General features: G+C 66.5%; 2 protein-coding genes across 2 annotated transcripts in view; one reads left to right on the forward strand and one right to left on the reverse strand.

The window, feature by feature from the left end:
* The window catches only part of CHLNCDRAFT_57281 (expressed protein), a gene marked incomplete at its 5' end in the record, with an annotated part of 3,477 nt that extends 3,072 nt beyond the window's left edge, over positions 1-405 (reverse strand). Inside the window, one exon of the mRNA XM_005849802.1 lies at positions 52-405. Within this exon, the coding sequence (XP_005849864.1) occupies positions 52-405 (354 nt within the window). The remainder of the gene's footprint in view (positions 1-51) is intronic.
* A 181-nt stretch (positions 406-586) lies between these two features.
* Positions 587-15,729, forward strand: CHLNCDRAFT_51050 (hypothetical protein; the record flags this gene model as incomplete). The annotated part of the gene is made up of 25 exons (XM_005849541.1): positions 587-1,004; positions 1,118-1,365; positions 1,693-1,755; positions 1,845-2,645; positions 2,909-3,463; positions 3,590-3,603; positions 3,690-3,824; positions 4,516-4,613; positions 5,369-6,195; positions 6,307-6,375; positions 6,654-6,717; positions 6,846-7,472; positions 8,176-9,140; positions 9,224-10,036; positions 10,159-10,259; positions 10,453-10,586; positions 10,711-10,857; positions 10,950-11,237; positions 11,720-12,978; positions 13,151-13,232; positions 13,646-13,707; positions 13,800-13,931; positions 14,056-14,824; positions 14,934-15,056; positions 15,218-15,729. 25 exons carry the CDS (start codon positions 587-589, stop codon positions 15,727-15,729), a joined length of 9,306 nt encoding a protein of 3,101 aa, XP_005849603.1.
* Between the last annotated feature and the right edge of the window lie 254 nt (positions 15,730-15,983).

A 15,983-nucleotide genomic window follows, 5' to 3' on the forward strand; every position in this document is an offset into this window, starting at 1 on the left:
CAGCATTGCACCCCTTAGTATCACTCACATGTGTGTACAGCTTCTCCACACCGCTGAGCCAGTCGCCCGCTCGTGGTGCTCCTTGATCACTCGGGGCAGCTCCTCGAGCGGCACCACGGGGCACCACCGCCACTCTCCGCTGCGCTTGACGCAGCGGCACAGGATGTCCTGACCGCCAGCGCCCTTCAGCACCTGGAAGAACTGCAGCACCTTCTTGCTGTAGTTCTTGGCGCCGCCCTGCACTGCCGCACCCCCTCCCACACCCCGCCGCCGCCGGCCTGAGGGCGCCTGCTGGTCGCCCTGCTTGATCCGGATGATGCCCTCTACATCTGACTTAGTGAGAAACACATTCTTGGCGCCGTTTTGGCGCCGTTCTAAGGCATAAAGGATGACAGGTTGGTTCATAATTTTAAATTTGCGGCAGCTGCGGGGTGCGGGAGGGGAGAAATAGAAGCCTTAGAGACTCTGAAAGGCGAAGGAAAGGGAGGGATCGCGGGAGAGAGCGTGCCTGATGAGCCAGACGAATCGGGGGGGGGTGCCACATCAGCGGGCAACATGTGTTGCCCGCCACATCAGCGGGCAACACATGCCTGCAGATGCCAAGGGCTCCCACCCAGCTGCCGTCTCCCAGCAGGAGCAGCACGTGTTGGTGCTGGCAGGCGCAGCTGGCGGCGTGCCCCAGCGCCCTGACACCAGCCCTCCTGCCAGCCTTCTCGAGGAGCAGCAGCCGCCATCCCAGCGTGGCATTGGCGACCCACCGCAGCAGCTGGTGCCGGGTGTGTACGACCCGGAAGTGGCGCAGCAGCAGGCCTTTGACGCGCTCGTCATCGGGCCCCTGCGGACTGCCCTCATGGTGGGAGGCGGCGGTGGGGTGGCAGCGCGAGGAATGGCAGGCGCAGGCGTCGTGGATGACGGCGTGCCCGCCGCCAGCCTCCCAGAGGAGAGCGGCAGGCAGGAGGAGGAAGTCGGTGCCACTCATGGAGGGTCAGGGCAGGAGGCGCCGGGTGAGCAGCATGGGCAGGCTGAGCACGCAGCCTTTGTGTCGGCAGCCTGTACCTGCCCCAGCAAGCCGCTGATCCCAGGCTGACCTGCTACCAACCCTTCCTTGTCAATGCAGGCAGCAGCTCCGTGGACGCTGTGGCAGGGAGGCATTGCCTGGAGAGTATCGTGAGGGCACCACAGCAGCAGCAGCAGCAGCAGCAGCAGCAGCAGCAGCAGCAGCAGCAGCAGCAGCAGCTGGTCATCGCACCATGTGGCGCCAGTCCCCGGCTGCCCCTGCAGTCCGCCCTGCCCTGGCGCAGCAGCCGGGACCCGCGGCTGCAGGCTCGCAGCGGCGCGTCGCCACGTGGCGTGCCCACTGGCGAGGTGCGACTCGCCGCAATGGCTTGCCCGCCAGCGGCGGCAGGGAGCCGCGAGGGAGCCTCGGGTATGCCCTCCCCAGCCAGGACTGGTGCTGTGATGCCCGACACACCACTGCTCTCACCTGCTCCCATCGATGAGGATGAGCAGCCAGGGCAGGAAGGCTACAGAGCGCCTCCGCAGCCTGCTTCCACGGGTGAGTGCACACGCATGGCAGCATTGCGGTGGCTAATAGTAGCGTGTGTGTGGCATGCCTCCACCTGCTGTGGCCAGCCACAAGTATGGAAGGGCTTTCATTTGACTTTGGTTTGAGGGGCTTACTCTTTCTTGCAGGGGAGGCAGGCGGCACCAGCAGGACAAAGCAGAGTGGACAGCACTCGAGTGAGCAGCAGGCAGGTGCGGTGCAGAGACCGGAGCAACAGCAGCAGAAGGGAGAGCGAACAACTGTCGCTGCCGAGCAGTGCACCCACTGCGGCTCCCTGCAGCCTGGTCCCCCTGGCGGCACATACTGGCGGCAGCACCCCACTAGCAAGGAGCAGCTGTGTGGCCAGTGCTACGGCCGCGCATCCCGGTATGGTGGCGAGCTGCCAGCGCTGTCAGATGCGGAGGCGGAGCAGGAGGAGAGTGAGGAGGAGCAGCCGCAGCAGCAGCCCCTGCAGCGCCAGTGCCTGCAGTGCGGCAGCACCAGCAAAGGCACCAAGTCGGCACAGTGGCACCGCCACCCCGCCACCGGGGAGGAGTGGCTGTGCCAGCCCTGCTACCAGAAGGTGGACTCAGCACTCAAGCGGCAGCATCGGCAGGCGGAGACGCAGGCTCAGCAGGAGGAGAAGAGCGAGGTGGAGCTAGAGGGGGAGGAGCAGCCACAGCAGCAGCCCCTGCAGCGGCAGTGCTTGCAGTGTGGCAGCACCGCCAAAGGCAGCGCCAAGTGGGCAAGGTGGCGCCGCCACCCCACCACCGGGGAGGGGTGGCTGTGCCAGCCCTGTTTCAACGATGTGCAGGCAGCCTTCCGGCGGCAGAAGTGGCAGGCGGAGATGCACCCATGGCAGGAGGTGGAGAGCGAGGTGGAGCCAAAGGAGGAGGAGCATCCGCAGCAGCAGCCCCTGCAGCGGCAGTGCTTCCAGTGTGGCAGCACCACCAAAGGTAGCGCCAAGTGGGCAACGTGGCGCCGCCACCCCATCACTGGGGAGGAGTGGCTGTGCCAGCCCTGTTTCAACGATGTGCAGGCACCCTTGAGGCGGCAGCGGCGGCAGGCGGAGAAGCAGCGTCGGCAGGAGGTGGAGCGCGAGGTGGGGCCAGAAGAGGACCACAGTGAGGAGGAGGCAGCAATCGCAGCCGCTGTGAAGCAGTGCACCCACTGCGGCTCGCTGCGGCCTGGCCCTGCTGGGGCTACACCCGCCGGCATGGCGGCAATCTGCCAGCGCTGCCGGATGAGGAGCTGGAGGGGGGGCAGGAGGAGAGCGAGGATGAAGAGGAGCCAGCTGCTGCACCTGAACAGGCAGCAGCTGCCCCACCCACCGCCAGGCAGTGCACCCACTGCGGCGCACTGCAGCCTGGGCGGCCCTGCACATCGTACACCTGGCGGCGGCACCCCACCACCCGCAAGCAGCTGTGCGGGCCCTGCGGCGGCTATGTTGACAAGCATGGCGGCGAGCTGCCAGCGCTGTCCGACACAGCATTGCAGCGGATGGCCAGGGGGGCTGAGGAGCGGGCAGCAGCTGAGGCCCAGCAGTCACAGAACAAGCAGCTGGGCAAGCGAAAGAAGCAACGCCAGCAGGCCCCCGCAGTGGATGAGGAGCCGCCTGTGTCACCTGCTAGGCGACCCAAGCAGCGCCGCGTCGGTAACAACCAGGGCTTCCTGCCAGGCCTGCCGCTGCAACCAGCCCAGCCATCAAACCTGCCAGTGCCGTCGCAGCCTCAACCGCAGCAGGTGCAGGCGCAGCCGCATCAGGTGGAGCCACAGCAGACTCCTGAGGGCCTCTTTGCCCACCTGCTCAGAGCTGCCAGGCAGCCGGCTGTTGCCGCTGCGGGCCTCACACCCAAGCTGCTGGCAAGCTTCTGGGCGGTGGTGGACACGACGCGGTCCTCACAGCCGTCTGATCGCAAGGTGGGTTGGCAGTGCCCGACCGCCTCCAGGCGCCGCTGTAGCATAAGCGTAATTGCGTAAGCACATGCAGACCGTTGCTCCCCCAGCCCGCTCATGCCCTGTGCCGCATTCCCCTTGTGCCTGCAGTTGCCACTGCAGAGGTATGAACTTCAGCTGTTGCTAGAGAGTGCCGAGTATGCTGCAGTCGCCGCCATGATGGAATCGACCCTGCGGCTGGCTCTGGCAGGGCAAGGCAGCTGAATGAAGGAAGACAGGCGTCACCAGCGGCGCTGGCTCATGGACGTAGTGACTTTAATTCTCATGCTTCATGTTTGCCGAAATCTTCATGCTTCCTGTTGCTTGGCGACAACTCTACCAACACGTAAGTTGCCAGTCAAATGTACATATGTTGGCAGCATTTGGTCCAAATTTTGGAGCAGCGGCCGCTCGGCCACGTGGAGCAGGACAGGGCGTCTGTACTGTTGTTCAAAGTATGTTCATCAATCGTGGGTCTTCGGTCTCCGGCCATTCGCCATTCTCGCCTTGCCTCCTATCAACCAGCTGCTCACCCAGTTTGCAGCCGGCCTTGGGCACAGACTTGAAAACTCTGTGGCAGGGTGCTGCATCCCCGCACACTGTACGAGGCTGAGGAGCTCCGCTTCATGGCCGGTAAACTGGCGCGGCACAAAAATGCTATTGATGCGCAATCCGCCCCTGCCGCGGCACCCCCCAGCGCCACTACCGCCCCGGCGGCCGGTGCCGGCGCTGCACAAGCAGCTCACGTCGGCCCAGAGCACAGCACCCTGGTAGCAGCACCCAATTCCAGCCCCCTTTTCCCACCTGGGGGGGCCTCTGGACAAAGGAACTGCCGGGGCCTCCCTGCCGAACCAGTACGCGGTGAGTAATGGGCTGCGCGAGGGACCGAGGCACCTGCTGCTCGGCCGGGTGGGCCCCTTTTGGATGGTTCCCATGGCTCAGCGTGGCTACTTCACAAGGCGCAGCATGCCGACACACTGCCATAATGCGGGCCGCGGCAGGCCAACCAAGCCCTCCTGCTCTCGTTGCCAATGCAGGCGGCAGCTCCGAGGAGAGACAGACACAGGCGGAGACAAAGAGGCAGCGGCTGGACAGTATAGTTGCAGAACCACAGCAGCAGCCGCAGCAGCAGTTGGTGAGCAAGCCATCTGCCGCCGGTCCCCAGGCGCTTTCACAGCCTGCCCTGCCCTGGCGCAGCAGCCGGGACCCGCAGCTGCAATCCCGCAGCGACGCGTTGCCACATGGCGTGCAGCCACTGGCTGGCTTGCGCACAGCACTGGCTTGCCCGCCAGCGGCGGCATCCAGCCACGAGGCAGCCCCAGGTGTGCCCTGCCCAGCTAGGACCAGCATCGTGACGCCCGACACACCGCTGACCTCACCCACGGCTAGCGGCGAGGCCCAGCCGCCAGCAGGGCAGGATGGGTGCAGGGCGCTGGCGCCGACGGCTCCCACGCCTCCGCTGGCCATGGAGCAGCACACGGCAGCGGTGGCAGGATCAGCGGCTGTTCTGGAGTTTGAGCAGCAAGGCTGTGCGGCTGTGAAGCGAGAAGTACACGAGGAGGGGCAGCACGCTGGGGGGACAGCGGATTGCGCTGTTGCGGCGCCAGCGCAGGCCCAGCCGCCGCGAGCTGAGGTGCAGCAGGCGCAGCAGGAGCAGCATGCAGTGCCGCCCTAGGAGCTGCAGGCCTCGCAGGTCCCAGCCGAGGGAGCCCCTGCTTACACGCCCCGCCCCGAGCACCTCTTTTCACTGTACAAGTACCTTGGAGCCAAGCGGCGGGGTGAGTGTGGCAGCGGGATGCGCCCATTGACTGCAGCTGCTGGCGCTCAACAGCGGTGAAGGGTGCTCTCATCACGGGGGTGCTTCAGGGGGCTCCTTGTTTCTTGCTGCAGGCGAGGTTGGGATTGACACTAGGGCAGAGCCGAGCCTGCAGCAGCCAGCCGTACAGCAGCAGCAGGGGCAGCGGCATGGAGAGCGAGCAGCACCGGCCGCAAAGCAGTGCACCCTCTTTGCCGACACGCGCGGCGGCGAGCTGCCACCGCAGAGACATGTGGAGAAGCAGCCTCGGCAGGAGAAGGAGGACCAGGACCAGCAGGGGGAGGAGGAGGAGCACCACCCACAGCAGCCCCCGCGGCGCCAGTGCCTGCAGTGTGCCAGCACCACCAAAGGCAGCGCCAAGTGGGCAAAGTGGCACCGCCACCCCGCCACCGGGCAGGAGTGGCTGTGCGAAGCCTGCTTTAGCAAGGCGCGCACAGCTGTCATGCGACAGCAGCGGCAGGCGGAGCAGCCGCCTCAGCCTGAGCAGGAGGAGCAGGAGCAGCAGGGTGAGGAGGAGGAGGTGGAGGAGGAGCAGCTGCAGTGCAGCCACTGCGGCGCTGACCGGCCTGGTCCCACGCCCACCTACCCCTGGCGCAAGCACGCGACCACTGGCGCTCGGCTGTGCAAGGAGTTCTGGTTGTACCAGCGCAAGAACTACGGCTTCCTGCCGGAGCTGCCACTGCGGCCAGCTCAGGCCCTACAGCCGCCCGGGCCCCAGGCAGAGCCGCCGCAGCAGCAGACCGAGCCTGTCCCACAGGCGCAGCACCCTCAGGACCTGTGCACGCGCCTTCTCGCGGCAGCAAGGCAGCCGGCTGGCGCCGTTTCGGGGCTCACGCCTGAGCTGCTGGGTAGCTTCTGGGCGGTAGTGGGCGAGCTGACACCCTCGCAGCAGGCCCGCAAGGTGGGCGGTGGCGCCCCACCACGAGATCCAGAAGGTGGCGGCATGCATGGCCCACCAGCCATGATGTTCAGGACCCGCCTGCCCACTTGTTGTGTGCATGTATCCCTGCAGGAGGGCAACCTCCACCTGCTGCTGGAGCGGGGCGAGTATGCGGCGCTGGTCCGCATGATGGAGACGACGGTGCAGCTGGCTTTGGGCGCAGCATGCAGCTGAGGAGGAGGGCGCGGTCACCTGCATGCGTTTGCTCTTAGTGACACTGCCGTTTCTCTGAATTGCTGATGCTTTCCACTGGGTTTGCTTTCTACCTCTGTTTGCTCGCTTTCTGTCCAAATCCTGAACCTCCCAGGGGCCACAGATGCTTTGAAAGGCCGACAGGCAGCGAACCCAACAGCATGCAACCAGGGGTGCGAGTCTTGGACCGTCCCATGGAGTGCCCAGCAGCCTCCTCTGCTCGCCAGGGGCCGGCGGAGATGGTGCCCCTGCTGGAGCAGGGAGGCGAGGGCCCAGGGGCGGCTGCAGGAGGTGGGCCAGTGATGGCGGCCCGACCGCCGGCCAAGCGCCACCGCTGCAGATCGGCAATGCGTCGTTGAGCAGCCAGACTTTGTTCCAAGGCAGCACCGCAAACTTGGATGCCATGCTGGCATTTGCAGATCCACCTGTCTCTGTGCCAGACGACATGGAACAGTTGGCGGCTGCGGCGGCTGCGCTTCAGGGCACTGTGGAGGCCAGCGAGGCGGCAGACCGCTTCCCGCAGCTAGGTAGGCTTGAAGGCACGGCACGGACAAGCAGATACACCTACGGAGTGGTGCTGGCAGGCAGTGCTGTGCACAAGCAGCTGGGTGAGCTGGCCAGTCTGTCCATGCCTGCAGATGCCAAGGGCTCCCACCCAGCTGCCGTCTCCCAGCAGGAGCAGCACGTGTTGGTGCTGGCAGGCGCAGCTGGCGGCGTGCCCCAGCGCCCTGACACCAGCCCTCCTGCCAGCCTTCTCGAGGAGCAACAGCAGCCATCCCAGCGTGGCATTGGCGACCCACCGCAGCAGCTGTTGCCGGGTGTGTACGACCCGGAAGTGGTGCAGCAGCAGGCCTTTGACGCGCTCGTCATGGGACCCCTGCGGACTGCCCTCATGGTGGGAGGCGGCGGTGGGGTGGCAGCGCAAGGAATGGCAGGCGCAGGCATCGTGGATGACGGCGTGCCCGCCGCCAGCCTCCCAGAGGAGAGCAGCAGGCAGGAGGAGGAAGTCGGTGCCACTCATGGAGGGTCAGGGCAGGAGGCGCCGGGTGAGCAGCATGGGCAGGCTGAGCACGCAGCCTTTGTGTCGGCAGCCTGTACCTGCCCCAGCAAGCCACTGATCCCAGGCTGACCTGCTACCAACCCTTCATTACCAATGCAGGCATCAGCTCCGTGGACGCTGTGGCAGGGAGGCATCGCCTGGAGAGTATCGTGAGGGCACCACAGTAGCAGCAGCAGCAGCAGCAGCAGCAGCAGCAGCAGCAGCAGCAGCAGCAGCAGCAGCAGCAGCTGGTCATCGCACCATGTGGCGCCAGTCCCCGGCTGCCCCTGAAGTCCGCCCTGCCCTGGCGCAGCAGCCGGGACCCGCGGCTGCAGGCTCGCAGCGCCGCGTCGCCGCATGGCGTGCCCACTGGCGGCCTGCGAGTCGCCGCAATGGCTTGCCCGCCAGAGGGGCCAGGGAGCCACGAAGGAGCCTCGGGTATGCCCTCCCCAGCCAGGACTGGTGCTGTGATGCCCGACACATGGCTCTCCCCTGCCCCCATCGATGATGAAGATGAGCAGCCAGGGCAGGAAGGCTACAGGGCGCTTCCGCAGCCTGCTTCCGAGGGTGAGTGGACGCGCATGGCAGCATTGCGGTGGCTAATAGCAGCTAAGTATGTGTGGCAGGGCCCCACCTGCTGTGGCGAACCACAAATATGGAAGGGCTCTCAATTGACTTTGGGTTGAAGGGCTCCCGCTTTCTTGCTGCAGGGGAGGCGGGCGGCAACAGCAGGACAGAGCAGAGTGAACAGCACTTGATTGAGCAGCAGCCAGCTGTGCAGCGGAGACCGGAGCCTGTGCAGCAGAGACCGGAGCAACAGGAGCAGAAGGGAGAGCGAACAACTGTCGCTGTCAAGCAGTGCACCCACTGCAGCTCCCTGCAGCCTGGCCCTGCTGGCAGTCGGTATGGCTGGCAGCGGCATCCTACCACCCGCGAGCAGCTGTGTGGGCCCTGCGGCCTTTATGCTGACAGGCATGGTGGCAAGCTGCCAGAGCTGTCGGATGTAGAGGCGGAGCAGGAGGAGAGTGAGGAGGAGCAGCAACCACAGCTCCAGGCGCAGCGTCAGTGCCTGTGGTGCGGCAGCACCAGCAAAGGCAGCACCAAGTCGGCAGCCTGGCACCGCCACCCCGCCACCGGGGAGGAGTGGCTGTGCCATCCCTGCTTCAACAAAGCGCGGGCAGCCTTCCAGCGGCAGCAGCGGCAGGCGGAGAAGCACCCACGGCAGGAGGTGGAGAGCGAAGTTGAGCCAGAGGAAGAGGAGGATCCGCAGCAGCAGCCCCCGCAGCGGCAGTGCCTGCAGTGCGGCAGCACCAGCAAAGGCGGCGTGTCTGGCTTTTGGCACCGCCATCCCGCCACCGGGGAGGAGTGGCTGTGCCATCCTTGCTACGGAAAGGTGCACAAAGCCATAAAGCGCCAGAAGCGGCAGGCGGAGATGCAGCCTCGGCAGGGGGAGAAGAGCGAGGTGCAGCGAGAGGAGGAGGAGGAGAGCAAGGAGGAGGAGGATGCAGCAATCGCAGCCGCTGTGAAGCAGTGCACCCACTGCGGCTCGATGCAGCCTGGGCCCGCCGGCACCAAGTACCAGTGGCGGCGGCATTCCACCACCCGCAAGCAGCTGTGCGGGCCCTGCGGCAACTATGCCGAAAAGCACGGCGGCGAGCTGCCAGCGCTGTCAGATGTGGAGGGGGAGCAGGAGGAGAGCGAGGATGAAGAGGAGCCAGCTACAGCACCTGAACAGGCGGCTGCCCCACCCACTGCCAGGCAGTGCACCCAGGCGGCTCGATGCAGCCTGGGCCCGCCGGCACCAAGTACCAGTGGCGGCGGCATTCCACCACCCGCAAGCAGCTGTGCGGGCCCTGCGGCAACTATGCCGAAAAGCACGGCGGCAAGCTGCCAGCGCTGTCAGATGTGGAGGGGGAGCAGGAGGAGAGCGAGGATGAAGAGGAGCCAGCTACAGCACCTGAACAGGCGGCTGCCCCACCCACTGCCAGGCAGTGCACCCACTGCGGCTCGATGCAGCCTGGGCCCGCCGGCACCAAGTACCAGTGGCGGCGGCATTCCACCACCCGCAAGCAGCTGTGCGGGCCCTGCGGCAACTATGCCGACAAGCACGGCGGTGAGCTGCCAGCGCTGTCTGACACAGCACTGCAGCGGATGGCCAGGGGCCCTGATGAGCGGGCAGCAGCTGAGGCCCATCAGCCGCAGAACAAGCAGCAGGGCAAACGGAAGCAGCAATGCCAGCAGGCGCCCGCAGTGGATGAGGAGCCGCCTATGTCACCTGCTAGGCGACACAAGCAGCGCCGCGTCGCTGGCAGCCAGGGCTTCCTGCCAGGCCTGCGGCTGCAACCAGCACAGCCGTTGCACCTGCCAGTGCCGTCGCAGCCTCAACCGCAGCAGGTGCAGGCGCAGCCGCAGGAGGTGGAGCCACAGCAGGCGCCTCAGGACCTCTTTGCCCGCCTGCTCGGAGCTGCCAGGCAGCCGGCTGTTGCCGCTGCGGGCCTCACACCAAAGCTGCTGGCAAGCTTCTGGGCGGTGGTGGACACCACGCAGTCCTCACAGCCGTCTGATCGCAAGGTGGGTTGGGAGTGCCCGACCGCCTCCAGACGCCGCTGCAGCTTACATGCACGCAGACGCCGTCCGGCGGTTGCTACCCCAGCCCGCTTATGCCCTGTGCCGCATTCCCCTCGTGCCTGCAGAGGTATGAACTTCAGCTGCTGCTAGAGAGTGGCGAGTATGCTGCAGTCGCCGCCATGATGGAATCGACCCTGCGGCTGGCTCCGGCGGGGCAGGGCAGCTCGTGCTAGCGGGCGAAGTCACCAGCATCTTCTAAATGCCTCCATGTGTGCGTGTCTGTATAGACTCACATTCTCATTATCTCACCAGGCAGGCTTCATTGTGCTGCTTTCTACCTTTCCAACGGCGTTTCTATCTTGTTTGCTAGCGTTTGTCCGAACCTAGAGCCCTCTGCATATCACCTGCCCTGCCCTGAGAGGTCGAGTGAACCCGTGGGGGCGAGCCTTGGAAAGACCAACGAGCGCTCAGCGTCACCTCTCATCGCCAGGGGCCGCAGAGATGGTGGCCCTGCTGGAGCAGGGAGGCGAGGGCCCAGGGGCGGCTGCAGGAGGTGCGACAGCGAACGGCGGCCGGCTGGCGGCAGGTGCGCGGCCGCCGCCGGCTGTGGCCGGTCCGTGTGTCCTGGTCCAATCTGACTGTTGTTTCAGACTGCAACCGTGATGCATGCACTGCAGATCCGGCTGCGGTAGCCGCTGAGATGGTGGCAGCTGTGGCAGCAGACGTGCCAGGACACATCGAGGAGGTGGCGGCGGCTGCGGTGGCTGCCCCGGAAAGCGTTGTGGAGGCCCGCAAGGCGGCAGACAGCTGCCAGCAGCACCCAGGTAGGCTGGCAGCATAGCAGGGGCAAGCGGGCGTGCCCCGCCTTTGTTGCCGGCGAATCATGTGCGCTGCGTTAATCTGCCCATGCGTGCAGGAGTCGAGGCCTCCCACCAAGCTGGCATCTCCCAGCAGGAGCAGCGCGGGCAGGTGGCGGCAGGCGCAGCTGGCACGGCACACCAGGGACCAGACAGCACGCCTCTGCATCATCCCCTGCATGAGCTGCTGGCCAGCCTTCTCCAGGAGCAGCAGCCTCCAGCCCATCGCAGCACCAGCGACCCACTCCTGCAGTACGAGGTGTGGCCTGGCGTCTTCCTGGGCGGGCAGGATGAGGAAGCCGCCGCTGCTGCCGCTCCTGAAGCACCCTCAGGGCAGGAGGCGCCGGGTGAGCAGCCTGGGCAGGCTGAGGATGCAGCCCACGGCGGCAGCCTAGGCCTGCCACAGCAAGCCACCGATCCCCAAGCTGACCTGCCACCAGCAGCTTGCCAGGCACCACCCCTGCGGACCGACGACGCCCTGAAGGGGCAGCAGCTGGAGCCTGCCCCAGAGCTGCCTGTTGATGCGCATATGTCGTCACCGACGGCACCAGCAGGGCAGCCGCCCAGCCAGGAGTGGCAGGTGGAGGATGTACTGCAGCAGTACCGCCTGCGCGCTGCCGCCCGCCGCTCACGGAACTCCGGAGCCCTGGCGCTGCTGGCCAGCGTCGCGCCTGATGGTGAGGGGGAGCGGGTGCAGCCTTTGCTGCTGCCTGCCTACTGGCAGGCAGCAAGCATTGTGCTGCAGGTGTTGTGAGGATCCCTGCGGACGCCGCCTCACCTGTAGGTACAACTGTGGCCACACCCGTGGGTGCATGGCATGCATGTGCAGGGACTGGCGAAGACGGCAGCTGGGGCGAGCAGCCTTCAGGGCAGCAGGAGCGGGGGCCACCCGTGGCAGCAGCCGGCCACGCGGGTGGGCAGCACGGGGGGCAGCCAGCAGCTGCACTCGGGGCTGCAAGGCAGTGCACCCACTGCGGCTCGCTGCGGCCTGGGCCCACCGGCACCAAGTACTACTGGCGGCGGCACCCCATCAGCAAGGAGCAGCTGTGCGGGCCCTGCCGCCGCTATGCCGACAAGCACGGCGGCAGGCTGCCGGAGCTGCCCTCGGCAAAGCACCAGGAGGAGATAGAGGGGGTGGAGGAGCCAGCTATTGCTGCCGCTGTGAAGCAGTGCACCCACTGCGGCTCGCTGCGGCCCGGGCCCGCCGGCACCAAGTACGTTTGGCGGTGGCACCCGGCCAGCCGCGCTCAGCTGTGTGGGCGATGTGGTGCCTATGCCGACACGCACGGCGGTGGGCTGCCAGGGCTGTCAGCATTGCCAGAGAAGGATGAGGAGCATGCAGAGGAGGAGGAGCTGCAGCCTGCTGAACAGCCACAGGCCCGGCGTCAGTGCATGCAGTGCAGCAGCAGCAGCCCTGGGCCCAGCCCCGGCACCAGCTGGCACCTCCACCCAACCTTAACCTGCTGGCTTTGCCAGCCCTGCTTCCACCGCATCCAGCGGCAGCTGGCAGAGGAGGAGGTGGAGGCGGGCACACTGCTGCCAGCGACGGGCCCAGCGGCAGGCACGCGCAGGCGACGCCGTCAGGAAGCCGGCGCAGCGGCTGCGGCGCCAGCGCCAGCGGCAGCCACGCCATCGCTGCGCCAAGTCAAGCCGCGGCAGGCTGTGACAGGAGGGGCTGCCGCCAAGGTTCCCGCTCAGCTCACCAGCGGCCGCCAGCGGGGGCGGCCCGCAAAGAGCAAACAGCCGCCGGGCGATACAGCCCTGGAGCCCCCGAGCAAGCGCCTCACCCAGCAGCAGGCTCACGCACCAGCTGCCTGCAATGTCGGACTGGGAAATGTTGCTGCGGCGTGGGCGCATGGCGGCAGCGCCGGTGGAGGCTGCAGCACGGCTGCTGCCAGCCCACCAGGGCACTCCACGGCTGCAGCCGCCACTGGTGCCATCGTGGCCCAGCAGTCCGGGCCCAGGCAGGCAGCCCAGCAGGCCCAGCAGGCCCAGCAGGCGCAGCAGGGCCACCTGCACCTGCTGGACCTGCTTATGGAGGCCTCCCAGCAGCCGGCAGCCGCTGCCTCGGGCCTGGGCGGCAAGCTGGTGGGCGGCTTCTGGGCGCTGATGCTGACCCTTCCCCCACACCAGCAGGCGGCCAACGTGGGTGGGCTGATGCCTCTGATGTTTGGCTGTGGAGAAAGTTTGTGACCCTGTGCTGGCGGGCCGCTCATGTGCCTTGAATCTCAAGCCACCGGTGTCTTGCCTTGGGTTGCAGGAGGCCGCACTGCTGCTGATGCTGGCCCAACGCAACTTCCGCGCAGCAGCTGGGATGATGACGACGGCGCTGCGCCTGGCTGGTGCCGCCTGATAGCTGCAGAAGCACCTAAGTTGCCACAACTGCGTAGCAACACCTGCATGCACCCGTCCTGAGAGTCGTCCTGCTTGACGGCTGAAGCTCAGCCCTCGTATTGGGTTGCACCATTCTGTTGCCTTGATTTTGCCCTGCATGAGCCGGTTTGTAAAGAACTTGACTGTCTATAGGAGGCCACACAATGGATGGATCAGTGCTGCTCATGGCACCAGCACCCTTTTGGCGGCGCCGCTGAGGTGGCGGGCTGAGGTGGCGGGCAAAGCAGACGGAACTGCTCCATGCGCTTTGCACGCGGCCGCACCATCATCGTGCAGTAGAAGTCAAATCAAACGCTGCCGATGGTGTAGGCAGAATACTGAGAACATGTTCATCCTCGTTCTGGCCCTCCTATGCAAGAAGACCGAGCTCACGCGCTGCACCAGGCCTTCGCTGCTGTCGATGCGGGCGCTCGGTTCAAGCAGGTGGGATAGTCGCCGCACCACCTGCCGCTGCCGCCGTCGCCGCACGCTCGCCGCCGCCCACAACCTGCCTCCCCTGTTTTCCATGCCATCAGGGCATCGGCTTTGCAGGGCGCGGCGTCCCGGCCCGCCTGCCAGGCGGCTACAATGAGGAGCAGGACGACGATGTGATTGCCCGCAACCGCCGCATCCGGGCCGCCCTGTACCCAGGCAGCTTCCAAGAGCAGGTGAATGGGCCGGGCCGATTGCCTGGAGGAGGCGCCAACTGGTGCGCACCTCCTTGCTGTCACGTGTCCTTCCCCGGCCGGCCTCCGCCCCGCCACCCGCATCCCATCTCTGCACCCCTGGCAGGCTGAGCGGGAGGAGCAGGAGGAGGGGTATGACAGCGATACGGCGGAGGCGGTGCAGCGCCGCCTGGCACAGCTGAAGAAGGAGCAGCGGCCCAGGGCGGCGGAGAGGCTGCCCGACCGCCTGTATGATGAGCGGAGGGAGCAGCAGCAGCTGAGGCAGCTGAAGGAGCAGCAGCGCGAGCGGCGGCGCAGCAGGAGCAGGAGCCGGGAGCAGGAGCAGAGGCGGCCAGGCAGCGCGAGCAGGGAACCGCAGCGCCGCCGCAGCCGTAGCAGAGAACCGCAGCGCCGCCGCAGCCGTAGCAGGAGCCGGGACCGGCGGGGAGACCACCGGCGGCGGCGCAGCCGCAGCAGGGACGAGAGGGGCGACCGCTACCGTGGCTACGACAGCCGCCGGCGCAGCCGCGACCGGCGGCGGCACGTTGGCGGGAGGCGCAGCCGCAGCAGAGGGCGGCGGGAGCGCAGCAGGAGCCAGGACCGGCGGCAGGGCGGGGATGAGCGGCAGCGGGGCGGCGGCGGCGGCGCAGCCCCAGTGCTTCAGCAGTACGATTTCGAAGCGCTGATCCCCGGCTACCAGGGCATGAGCGTCGTGCAGGTTAGCAGAGCTGTGGCACTGGGCCGCAACCTGCTGCATGCTGTAAGCCGTGCGGCCACAGGGCGCCCATGCCCCATCCCGACGCACCTGCTTCACTTCTTCGGCCTTGTGTCGCAGAAAATGCGGGCCAAGACGCAATACCTGCTTGAGCGCAGCGCTGCCCAGGACGAGCGACGAGGTGAGCCCGCTGCCTGCTGGCTCTGCCCACACCTGCTGCTCCGGCGCATGCCACTGTGGACCCGGCAGGTGAATGGGCACCCAGCGTGCTGCTGCCGCTGCTGCTGCAGAGCGCAGCCGGCAGGAGGACAACGGCAGCGGTGGCGGCAGCCAACCGCAGTGGACACGCTTCCGTTTTGACGCCGGCGCTGAGCTGGAAGAGGACCGGGCAGCACCGCCGGCAGTTGGCCCTGGTGCGCAGGGCCGCCCGTGTTGTTTCTGTCGCTCTGCTGCTCCGCGTGCTGCCTTTGTGCTCGTGCCGCTGGACACAGCATTGCTGGGCAGGCAGGAGTGCCTCCTGGGCAGGGTGTATCCCGCAGCGGCGAAGCTCAGTGGTGCATGCTGTCCTGCGCAGGCATGCCAGGGCTTGGGGAGGGCAGCGAGGATGGCAAGGAGGATGAGGACGATGCTAGCCTGCTGGACGGCTTGAACGCAGTCACCTTCCAGGGGAGCCATGCCGCTGCCGTGCAGCAGGAGCGGGATGAGTCGCACGCGGCAGCCATCTTTGGCGGCGGCCACGCAGCAGCACCAGCAGGCCGGAAGTTCAGGGCTAGCTCAGCGGGCAGCAAGCTGCCGTCGGGTGGCCGGGGACAGGCTGGCGGTGTCGCCTCGGCGGCGGCGGCACCCCGCGCAGCATCAGCGTCGGCACAAGCACAGGGCGCAGCGGGAGGGGCAGGGGCGAGTGTGTCCGATCTGCTGGCATTAGCAGAGGCAGATGGCGCGGTGGTTGTGCCTGCAGAAGAGCTGGCAGCAGCCGGTGCCTCATCGCAGCTCATCCAGCAGGCAGGGGGGACCAGCGGGAACGACGCACTATCCTGGCGGGATCGGGCACTTGCCGCCAAGCGTGCGAAGCAGCAGCAGCAGTAGATTTGAATGCGTTGGGGAGCTGTATGGCAGAGCAGCGTTTAACAGGTGCTCAATTTCGCTCTCAATTTCATGAGATTAATGTAAAGCAGTGCTGATGGCACGACGCCAGGGCAAAACGCAAGGAGGTAGCAGCCTCGTACATTTCTCGTAGGAAGAGTCACACATACAAGCGGGTATTCAGCATGATGAGAAGTCGATGGAAATGGAAATACGGTGATGGGGAACACGTGCCGTCCAATTGGTCGGCGGCTGGC

Source organism: Chlorella variabilis (genome assembly GCF_000147415.1).
Source record: "Chlorella variabilis unplaced genomic scaffold CHLNCscaffold_5, whole genome shotgun sequence".
Classification (NCBI taxonomy): domain Eukaryota; kingdom Viridiplantae; phylum Chlorophyta; class Trebouxiophyceae; order Chlorellales; family Chlorellaceae; genus Chlorella; species Chlorella variabilis.